A 12217-nucleotide genomic window follows, 5' to 3' on the forward strand; every position below is an offset into this window, starting at 1 on the left:
GAGTTTTTCTATCTTTGTGAATGAATGGTCATATTCGACTGCCGAATCCATGGCCCGCTTCAAGTTTGTCGACAGCTTCTTGATACATCTTCCGTTTAAGTTTATCAGTAATTCGTTCGACGTATTGTTGTCTAGTGAGCTTGTTAGGGTGATAGACGAATTGCTCGAAGTGCTTATACAGTCTGTCAAATTGTCCAATTTATACTCAGGCAGGATAACTGCGGTATGTCTATTTTCATAGGCGGCGTGAGTAGTGGTGTTACTTTGGGGGTGTTAATAAACCCTTTGCAAATTGTCACATTTTACCATCCTTATCTTCTATTGGTTTAATAAATCTACCGTATTCTACATTAAACTTAATATCCCTACCTTGTAGCATTCTAGGAGCTTTTTACTTGCCAGTTGAGAGTTTTTCTATCTTTGTGAGTGTTAATATTCGACTGTCGTATCCATGGCCCACTTCAAGCATGTCGACAGCATCTTGAGACGTCTTCCGCTTAAGTTGATCACTATTTCTTTCGACGTATTGTTGTCTAGTGAGTTTGTAAGGGTGATAGACGAATTGCTCGAAGTGCTTATACAGTCTGTCAATTTGTCCAGGCTTGTACTCAGGCAGGATAACTGCGGTATGTCTATTTTCATAGGCGGCGTGAGTGAGTAGTGGTTTTACTTTGGGGGTGTTAATAAACCCTTTGCAAATTGTCACATTTTACCATACTTATCTTCTATGGGTTTTATAAATCTACCGTATTCTACGTTAATGTTAATATCTCTTCCTTGTATCATTCTTGGAGCTTTGTACTTGCCAGTTGAGAGCTTCTCTATCTTTGTGGGTGGTAATATATTCGACTGCCGAATCCCCGCTTCAAGTTTGTCGACAGCTTCTTGATACATCTTCCGCTTAAGTTGATCACTAATTCTTTCGACGTATTGTTGTCTAGTGAGTTTGTAAGGGTGGTAGACGAATTGCTCGAAGTGCTTATACAGTCTGTCAATTTGTCCAGGCTTGTACTCAGGCAGGATAACTGCGGTATGTCTATTTTCATAGGCGGCGTGAGTGAGTAGTGGTGTTACTTTGGGGGTGTTAATAAACCCTTTGCAAATTGTCACATTTTACCATACTTATCTTCTATTGGTTTTGTAAATCTACCGTATTCTACATTAAACTTAATATCCCTACCTTGTAGCATTCTAGGAGCTTTGTACTTGCCAGTTGATAGTTTTTCTATCTTTGTGAGTGTTAATATTCGACTGTCGTATCCATGGCCCGGGTGCATTACATTTGTTATAATTACTTTTCATATATTATAGTTTGATATATCGTTATTTTGAATAACGTAATAAATGTCATACTACCGTAATACCTAATTAACGGTATACATAATGTTATTATTGGTATAGTGGTCATAAGGTATAAGAATAAGAATAAGAATAAGAATAATTTATTAAGAAAACCTTATTGCTAATGTTACATTATGCGTGAACTTTTACATTTTACGTACATTGTTACGTGCGCCTGAACTAGGAATATAATCCTGTATCTCAGGCAAAGAGATAATATACTAATTTAAAGATCAATAAACAATAAAACAAATTAAAATCATGAACATAGAGATATGAATAGGTATTGAATTATCTTACACTTAGTAACCAAGTATTGCTGTGTCAGTGTCTATAATATCTATAATGTAGGTCGATCGTGTTTATTTCATTATTACATTGTTATTAGTTTACCTTAAAAATAGTTACGAGGCAAGAAATGCATTTTGATAGGATTACGGTCAGTAGGGCAAATTAAACATAAGGTAAATAAAGCACTTATTAATGACAATTTTATACAAACATTAAATACTTAAGTATGAAAAACATTATCGATCTATACGTTGATAACAAATGGTAGGTAATAACTACAAACCAACTAGTTAGGTATACTTAGACAAACAATTAACAGATAATCTTTTAATAGCATGTATTTATTAGCCCTCCCCATAATCAATCGAGTTTATGTACCGTCGTTCGGCCATTTTCCTGACGGGACAGTCAGGGTCCCCAGTTATATGACCATTGGGTTTTTTGAAGAGACTGCATGATGCGCATTTGGGATATTCTGCTTTAAATAGGCAATCCTTTTCCGAGTGCCCTAGATTACTGCAATGTCCACAGGTGGGCTCTGATTGCTTGCATGTTTTGGCAGCATGGCCGTAAAAATGGCACTTGAAACACTTTGTAACAGTTGTGAAGTCTCTGACAGGACACGATGACCAGTTGATGAAAGCTCGGTTTTGAGATATGAGAGCGCGTCGTATATAGGCTGGAACTTCTATCACGTAGTTACAGGACTCTGCATCTTTCTTACCCGACTTATGGCTTAATTTGATAGACGCTAAGAAATTTTCCCGAGTTAGTTCTGGAAACTTGTCGGCTATATTCTGTTCATATAAACAATTGTAGACCTCTTGATCCCGTAGAGCCGATGGTACACCTACTATTACAACTCTGGGCCTGCGCTTGAAGGGTTCATCGATGGTGAGATTCAGGGATGTGTTTTTAAATGTCAATTTCAATTTTTCTATGTCGTCCTTAGTATCAGTGCTGATGATAACACCGCCATTTTTAACTTTACGCAGCGCTCTTACGTGCAGTTTCATTTCTTCAGGATTAATAATTTTTTGTACTAGGTTTTTCGTTTCCTCGCTTGACTTCGACTGATCTTTAGGATAAATTGCGACTGAGCTCAAATTATTAGGACGAATTTCGTTTTTGTTACTGGTTTTCACCATATCGGCAAAAGAAAGTGCGTGTGTAGCCGGTCTGTTAGTGTTATCGATACTGTCCTTGAGGGCTCGGAAACTGTCTGATAGGTCTTGTTTTTCTTGAAGCGTCTGAAGAGTGCAGTGGTTAACGAGTGCCTTTGCTTTAAGGCCTTGATAAAGAACTGCCAAATTTGCGGAACCGTGGGAAACCTTTCGGCAAAGATTGTGGATCCTGAGTTTTTGGTCGGAGTTCAATTTGCCTTCCGTCGATATGCTGCAGATTTCACTAAGAGATTTATCTATGGTGCTCATCCAATTCTGAATCTCTGATGTTGGTACCGGGTCAAGACTGGTCTGGTCTCTTGCGCTCGTTGGTTGTGCATTTTCATTTCCGGTATTCGGTGGCACTGGTGTTGATGGCGGGGAACGCTGAATTTTGGAACTTCTGCCAAACGGGCTGTTATTAGCACTCATAATGAATAAAGTTGTTTAAACACTTTGACGTCATATCTACTTACACTACACAAGCAAAGAACGTCGCATGACACAGTTTGTCAATATCGAGGTCAATGCATATTGCACACGATTTTAATTTGTATATTATTTAATTATAATTTCAACACGTCTGATCGCATCGATTGCCGAATGGAACAACTATATTTACACTTCGTCTAATATACATTGCCATAATTATTACATACTCTAAAGCATATTATTTGTTATAACAAGTGACATCACATAATTATTTATGTAGCATAATAGTTGCATGACATAAATGGGTTAGGTTAGGTTGAAACTGCGACTCCGCACAAACGAATAACTACCTAACAAAAGGAGGGTTAGGTTAGAACTTTGACCCGCCGTAGAATAAAATATTCTATCAAAAAAGTGGTTTAGGTTAGGTTTGAACTGCGGCCCCCACAGAACGAAAACCGTGAAAAAGTAGGTTAGGTTAGAACTGCGACCTCCCTAGAATAAAATAGCTAGCAAAAGCAGTAGGCCTACGTACTAGTTATAAAAAGTATGTAAAACTTTACGTTATCAGGTTATCACTAAATGAAATATGACAAAATATGTTATACGATATATGTATTTATACTTGATAAAATTGTATGAAGTATTACGTTATACAAAAATATAATATAACAAATGTCATTATAAAACATGTCTATATACTATTTGAAAATTATATTACATTAGGCATTATATCAATGACAGTTTAGATGAAATCACTATATAATAAAGGAAACGTATTATAAAAATTACATTATAACATACAATAATATATCAAATGGCGTTATAACAAATATATGATAGATTTTTTATAATTATATTAAACATTACACACCCCCATGGCCCACTTCAAGCATGTCGACAGCATCTTGAGACGTCTTCCGCTTAAGTTGATCACTAATTCTTTCGACGTATTGTTGTCTAGTGAGTTTGTAAGGGTGGTAGACGAATTGCTCGAAGTGCTTATACAGTCTGTCAATTTGTCCAGGCTTGTACTCAGGCAGGATAACTGCGGTATGTCTATTTTCATAGGCGGCGTGAGTGAGTAGTGGTGTTACTTTGGGGGTGTTAATAAACCCTTTGCAAATTGTCACATTTTACCATACTTACTTATCTTCTATTGGTTTTGTAAATCTACCGTATTCTACATTAAACTTAATATCCCTACCTTGTAGCATTCTAGGAGCTTTGTACTTGCCAGTTGATAGTTTTTCTATCTTTGTGAGTGTTAATATTCGACTGTCGTATCCATGGCCCACTTCAAGCATGTCGACAGCATCTTGAGACGTCTTCCGCTTAAGTTTATCACTAATTCTTTCGACGTATTATTGTCTAGATGTCTAGTGAGCTTGTTAGGGTGATAGACGAATTGCTCGAAGTGCTTATACAGTCTGTCAAATTGTCCAATTTATACTCAGGCAGGATAACTGCGGTATGTCTATTTTCATAGGCGGCGTGAGTAGTGGTGTTACTTTGGGGGTGTTAATAAACCCTTTGCAAATTGTCACATTTTACCATCCTTATCTTCTATTGGTTTAATAAATCTACCGTATTCTACATTAAACTTAATATCCCTACCTTGTAGCATTCTAGGAGCTTTGTACTTGCCAGTTGATAGTTTTTCTATCTTTGTGAATGTTAATATTCGACTGTCGAATCCATGGCCCGTAGGGTGTTTCATTTTTCCGAATTTTTGATTTTCATCTGACTTTGCTCGAATTCTTGTTCTAACTGATAAAAAAATATTATACGTTAAAAGAAATTAAAATCGGTCAACATTTAGAGGTTGCACAACATCAACAAAGATTTTTCAAATAACCAACGACTCTACATCGGAGGGTAGAAAATGGTTTAAGCGGCTACCATCAAAGCGGAGAGTAGTGTGATACTGAACCTTCTACATATAAATAAATTTTCAAATTAGTAATAAACTTGGATTTTGGTTACTCGATAAATGTTCTAATTAAGATTTTTCAGTTTTTCCACCTGTTTCCAAAGGAAAAGTGCTTTTATCGTGTTTTAGACGCAAAATTCAGTTTTCTCATTCGATTTTAGTATCAGTTCATTATATTTTGTCATTTTAGAACATAGTTCATTTTCACGCAATGTATGGGGTTCTCACTCTACCCTTTCAACTTGTGCAACCTCTAAACGTTATTCGATTCTTTTGAAAATTGAAATAGATAGTTTTTAGTGTGGGGAGGCTCCATTGGTGAGCAAAGTCAGGAAAAATATTACAACTTTTTTTTCTCCATACAAAAGTGAATCACCCTAATGGCCCGCTTCAAGTTTGTCGACAGCTTCTTGATACATCTTCCGCTTAAGTTTATCACTAATTCTGTCGACATATTGTTGTCTAGTGAGCTTGTTAAGGTGATAGACGAATTGCTTGATGTGCTTATACAGTCTGCCAATTTGTCCAGGCTAGTATTCAGGCAGGATAACTGTAGTATGTCGATTTTCATAGGCTGCGTGAGTACTGGTGTTACTTTGGGGGCAGTAATAAACCCTTCGCAAATTGTAACCTTGGTCGATTATATCACCTGTAGACTTTCTAGCAGCTCTTGTAAGCGGATTTCCGAATGGTCATAGACAAAAGGCACTTTGTTTAGTACGGCGACAGCAAGTGGCCCAGTTAAATTAAGGGTTTCACCTCGGAACTGGAGATAATTAGCTGGAACTGGTAGTGGTGGTGGTGGAGCTGGTGCGCGTCGGAAGTTATTCTAGGTCAAAGGTTTTAAAAATCGATTTTTCGCGTATATCAATTTTTCTATATCTCATGCTCATAATATCTTTATAAATGTGATATGATTTGTAAGAACATTTAAGGACAAATACTAATGAGAGCCGTCTCGTCCCTTGGCGATATGTTCAGAGACTGTTCCTTGGTTTATTACATTGTGAGCTGACAGGCTCAACAATGACAACTACCCGCTCTGTTAAAACCGAAAAACCGAAGTATAGATCCGAAGGTCACTTTGCAAACCGTGCAGCAGTTGAAACGGCACATGTAGGTACTTAACTAGGAGTGGTACCCGATCTTGATGATCATAGATCGACCAAACCATAAGGCTTAACAGTTTGGGCGAGCTTCAAGATACATTAAGCCCTTAGATCTTTAATTAAATGATAATCAGCAACAACAGCAATGACTTCAGGTCTTCGGCCGGATCGGGTACTACTCCTAAGTACATGACGTCTTATCTTATGGTGTGCTTCAGTTTCTCTAGAACTTTTAATTCTGCTTCCACCAATATTTTTACAATATAGGCACAACCACGATAGTTCAATTCATGCCCCTTTTTCGGTTTTTCGAGTAAACATTTTCCGGTTTTTTCCTTCATTAATAATTGGCATACATTTTCAGCACATTTTTGGTCGTATTGCGGTAGTCACGAGTTATTAGTGAATTGAACCATTTTCATGCCCAGCATGCACAACAATGTGTCTTTTCCCAGTTGCACCACTTGTGACCGGTCCTCGTGATTTTTTAGGCTTGTAGTTTTTGTTACGTTTCATCCAAATTTGTTTTCCTGCTGCACGTTTCTCTGCAATTTCCCGAAGAAATTTATTATTATAGATTTTGTACTGTAGAGATATGTAAAGATTGGCAGTTATTTATACATAAAGAAGCCCAGCTCTTTGCAGATTTATAGGAACCGGTGAGGCCGTTGAGGAAGGGCACTAGTCGAGCCCACCCGCCCTTGGTCGACGAGCGCCCTGTAAGCCCCGTGGCTGGATACCCCACGGCCAGGTTCCGGTTTGCCTCAAGGAAATCCAACATGGAGGACATTTGGTCGTCCGACACATACCGGTCCCGGCCTTCTTCACCTTCCGTACTTCTTGGCGAACGACTGTAATATGATATATATTAACACCTCGAGTTGAAATACTTCCAAAATAAATATATAATAAAATATTGTAACAATTACTTACGATCCACTCATTGTTACGGGCAGGGCCCAAGCTGCCGGTGGTCAGGGCCGCAGAGTGAGGAATCGACGTACTATACGCGCCGTGTCCAGAACGTACTATACCGCCTTCTGCATCTGACCCTTGATCCAACCACCCGAGAGTCTCTCTAGGTGTTGGTCGAGACTCTTCGCTATGAGACCGTTCGCTGACACGACAATAGGAACAATGATCGTCGAGTCAACATCCCACATGGCGGTTATCTCGTGAGCTAAGTCTAGGTACTTGCTGGACTTGTCCTTCTCGGCGAGATTCTCATCATGGGGGATGGTGACGTCGTCGTAGTCAATATTTGAAAACGTGGCATATTTTTGTTTTAGAATAACAGTAACTAAGTATGTACTTATAGACAAAAAAGTTTAGTTCTTAGCCCAACTCTACTATAAGTTTTGCAACTATTGCAAGCCAGCACGTCTCAAACCTCTTCCCGATTTGACCTGCCAATACGGCCGAATACGGCCTGCCATTATATTGATCATTCTAACATTCTAACAAGCTGCTACTAGCTCGTGCCGTATTGACATTTGCCGTAGCAGGCCGTTGGTCGTGCTTCGGTACCGTTCGAACTCCTCATCACGTGAAGTTATGAGCCTAACAACCTGCTCATGAAGCCGTGTGTTGTGGTCTTCTTGGGACGTGACGAGCAGTTCCATGTTACGCGCGATGCGGAGCATTAGCCTGCCCCAAAATGTGGCGACGTTGGCCGCACGTCGACGGTCTAGACCTTGTATGGATGCTTCTGCCATTTCCAGGGCACCAGGGACAGGGTATTTCACTGTAATAAACATAATTATCGTCTAATAATTGACGCAGTGCTAACTGCAGTTCCGATTTTAACTAGTTGACACGTTTCGCCTCTTGCTTAATTTATTATATTGATCATTCTGACGTGGGCCTCACGCTGTCTTGAGATTTGCTGTAGTATGCTGTTTGTCGTACTTTGGTACCGTTCGAACGGGAAAATATGAGCCTTATAATCTGCTCATGAAGCCGTGTATTGTGGGCTTCTTGGGACGTGACAAGTAGATCCATGTTCCGCGCGACGCGGAGCCTAGCCTGCCCCAATGTGGCGTCGTTGGCCTTATTTATTTATTAAAATAAATTACACAAACGGGTCTACCGCGATATAATTTCATTGTTTCCCGTTTTATTCCCGACGTTTCAGCTGAGTTGCACCAGCTGTGGTCACGGAACGTCGGAATTAAAGGTAAAAACAATGAAATTATATTGCGGTAGACCCGTTTGTGTAATTAAATATGTGTACAAAACGCGAGAGTTTAAAGTGTTATGTCGTTGGCCTTAATATACAAGGATGGCTGTCAAGGAGGGCCAAATGAATAATATGTATGTAAAAATTATAGAATTCGAAATTAAAAAATAATACACTTCTCGATTTGACCCGCAAATACGGTTTGACATAATATTGACTAATCTAAGACATGGTATAATAATATACTCCGCCTGGTACTCCATTCCCGTCTTTTCTAGGTCACCTAACTGACACGGGCCTACGTCATCATGCGACAGCGCTATATGATAATATGCGATAGCGCTATATATAGCGGCCATGTTGTTGTGACGTAGGCCCGTGTCACTCTGGGAATGGAAGACCATGTTTTATTAGACTATGATCTAAGAAAGGGCATATGTGATATAATTTTTTTGAGAAATGCGTGTTTTTTTTTTAAAGCGGGCAAAGTTGGCTATAATGACGATAAATTTAGACTAAAATGACATTTCATACTATGAAATGTTATTTTATGTTCATACTAGGTTTAGTCGAGCCCACCCGCCCTTGGTCGGTGAGCGCCCTGTAAGCCCCGTTGCTGTAAACCCCACGGCCAGGTTCCGGTTCGCTTCTAGGAAATCCAATATGGAGGACATTTGGTCATCCGACACATACCGATCCCGGCCTTCACCTTCCGTACTTCTTGGCGAACGACTGTAATATGATATATATTAACATTTTTAGTTATGAAATACTTCCAAAATAAATATATGATAAAATATTGTAACAATTATTTACGATCCACTCATTGTTACATTGTCATGCCAATTTGTTACGGGTTGACAAGGGGAACAGGAACTATGTTTATTACAAAAACTAATCCTACTTAATAAACTAACTAATCTAAGTTAGGACGCCAGGTGTATGATGTTTGTCGTACTTTGGTACCGTTCGAACTGCTCATCACGTGAAATTATGAGCCTCACAACCTGCTCATGAAGCCGTGTGTTGTGGGCTTCCTGGGACGTGACAAGCAGTTCCATGTGGAGCATAGCCTGCCCCAATGTGGCGTCGTTGGCCTTAATATACACGGACATTATTGTCAAGGAGCAAATAAATGTATGTATGTAAAAATGATAGAATACAAAATTAAATAATGACACACCTCTTCCCCATTTGACCCGGAAATACCGCCTTCCATTACATTGAGCAATCTAAGAAGGGCATCGTGCTGCCTGACAACAGTACTGCCGTAAGTCAGTATTGGCTCGCACTTCAGTGACTCCAAGGAGTTTTAAAATCACTCACAATTTGTAAGATTTCAGTGATCTTGGATTGTGTACCTAATTGTATGAGATATATGTTTTGTGTTATCACTATGTTAAGAATTTTGTAACGTGGCGCGACAAAAAGCGTTGGACGCTGGCATAAATGGGAATACAAAATAAGACATATAGATAGATTTGTATAAGAGGATGGTAGATGGGTGATAATGTACTCGGTTATTTAAGAAATATTCCACTCCGCGCGAAGCAGAGCCTAGCCTGCCCCAATGTGGCGTCGTTGGCCTTAATATACACTGACATTATTGTCAAGGAGGGCAAATGTATGTAAAAATGATACGTAGTCGGTACCAAAGTTCTGTCACAAATGAAAATAATGATAAAAACAAAAGTACCAATCAGTTTTTAATAAATTATATACCAATTTAAAGTACAAAAGAATAAAAATTATTCAAAATGACCTCTCATGTTTTTAATACAGGCCCTTAATCGGCGCGGCCAGTCGTCTATCGCTGCACGCACCATTGTCATGTCTATTTCAGCGACTGCTTTTCCAACTTAGAGACAACATACAACATACATATCCTACCTTCCTGAAGGTTTTCATCCAGTAAATTTATGTCCGGTGATTTAACATTTTTCGTATTGGTCTTGCTTTTTCCATAAATTAGGCCATTTTTTAAACAAATTAAGTTCGCAATGCGGATGCATAGCATCAAAATCTGCTTCAATCTGAAAGTCACATTACGCATGTAAAGCCAAATAGAGTCGGTGATCATCTGTTTTATAGATATTATTATAACATAGTCACTAGGGTTTGTTTATAAATAGAAGGTAATATATACTTAAAAAATAACTGAAATGGTCATATTCTGAATACCGATGAATCCAAGTATAATACAAAAAGCATACCAATTTATATACTAGACTCGCCTTAAGGCTAGGCCATTCTGTAAGAATATCCTGTATTGTATTTTTTTCTTCAGCGATAAATGGAAAATGATCTTATACTAGCAATTACAAGATAAGTATATAAAAATAGGTTAAAAAAATATCGTTAAGCAGGAGAAGGAACAGGAATAGCTGAGTAGGAGCAGGTATTGGCACGGAAGAACGGGCTGCTCAGCGTCGTAGGGCGGGTGGGTGTTTGGTCAGGTCCGGGTTCGAGCACGTTGGCGGCAGTGTGAGGGGGCAGGTGATGGAGCCTCACTTGCCATTATATTGAGCAATCTAAGTAAGGCATCGTGCTGTCTAGACATGTGCTGTAGCAGTCCGTTGGTTGTTTTTTGGTACTGTTGGAACTGCTCATTTCGTGAGGTTATGAGCCTCACACCTGCTCATGAAGTTGCGTGTTTCTTGGAAGCTCTTGGAACGTGATGAGCTGTTCCATGTTCAGCCTGCCCCAACCTGGCGTCGTTGGCCGCACGTTGACGGTCTAGACCTTGTATGGATGCTTCTGCCATTTCCAGGGCACTAGGGACAGGGTATTATCTGGTATTATGCTGTAATAAACATAATGAAATTTAATTACTATTCCTTCTCTATTTGTTAAAAATTATGTTCGGTGGGTGTCAGACTTATTGAAGCAAAGCAAAGGTTCGCCTTGCTGCAATAATCAGCATCCAAGCCCATCTTTCTATGCATCACATTGGATGGCAATTGAGAGCTTGTCATCAACATTTTGTAACACTGGGGCTTGGCCTAATGGTGCTAACTTGCCACCTCCGTAAATCTCAAGTAAAGCTCTCAATGATTGATCATTCTTACATGGGCCCCATGTTGTCTTGAATATTTGGTGGTTTGGTTTGTCTAGGTCGTGTATTCTGTCGTTTCCAGGGCACTAAGAGGCAGGGTATGCTGTAATAACCATGCCGCGGATGGTTTGTATACAGTAGCTGCACCAGAACCGGATCGCTTTGACTTCTCGACATTTTTTAATTCTCTGTGGTACACAGACCTAACTCTCAATATTTATGTTAAGAACAGAAAAAGGAAATAACGAAAATGGCCAAAATGGGCTCCAAGAAAAAAAGGGGTTTAAAAACAGTACCTTGTCAGTGAGATAAAATTACTTGGTATTCCCTCGTGGAGCGGGCCCGCTGAATTTCTATGATCTTCTTGTCGTCTTTCTCACAAATTAAGTCTGTCGCTGTTTAGTTATAACAAAATAGGATGCGGAATGCAGAACACCCAAAGGACTGATATTTTAGCTTTAAAAGAAATTAACCCTAAGGAAACGCGGTTTCGGCCAATTATGACACACTGCGATGATGTGATGATACTTGATCAGTTAGGCAGAGGGTTAAAATATAAAACCAATTGCAAAGAATGCAGACCAATCCATAGGTAAACGAAACCCGGACAAAATATAAAATAATTTTATCTTAATTTTTATTTTCTCTTTATTTATTTTTCGTCTTAAGTTAGGTTTGTTATAATATGAATATAAAAGTAAAATATAAAAAAAC

General features: G+C 39.0%; 1 protein-coding gene across 1 annotated transcript; it reads right to left on the bottom strand.

Annotated features, from left to right (window-relative positions):
• Positions 1-1919: 1919 nt before the first annotated feature.
• LOC134795180 (uncharacterized) lies at positions 1920-3227 on the bottom strand. Its single transcript, XM_063767012.1, has one exon. It carries the CDS (start codon positions 3225-3227, stop codon positions 1977-1979), a length of 1251 nt encoding a protein of 416 aa, XP_063623082.1. The 3' UTR covers positions 1920-1976.
• Positions 3228-12217: the final 8990 nt, after the last annotated feature.

This window comes from Cydia splendana, chromosome 11 (genome assembly GCF_910591565.1).
Source record: "Cydia splendana chromosome 11, ilCydSple1.2, whole genome shotgun sequence".
NCBI classification, from domain to species: Eukaryota; Metazoa; Arthropoda; class Insecta; order Lepidoptera; family Tortricidae; genus Cydia; species Cydia splendana.

Coding starts and splice junctions, on each gene's coding strand:
- LOC134795180 (XM_063767012.1), bottom strand. CDS start 3,227: ATGAGTGCTAATAACAGCCCGTTTGGCAGAAGTTCCAAAATTCAGCGT.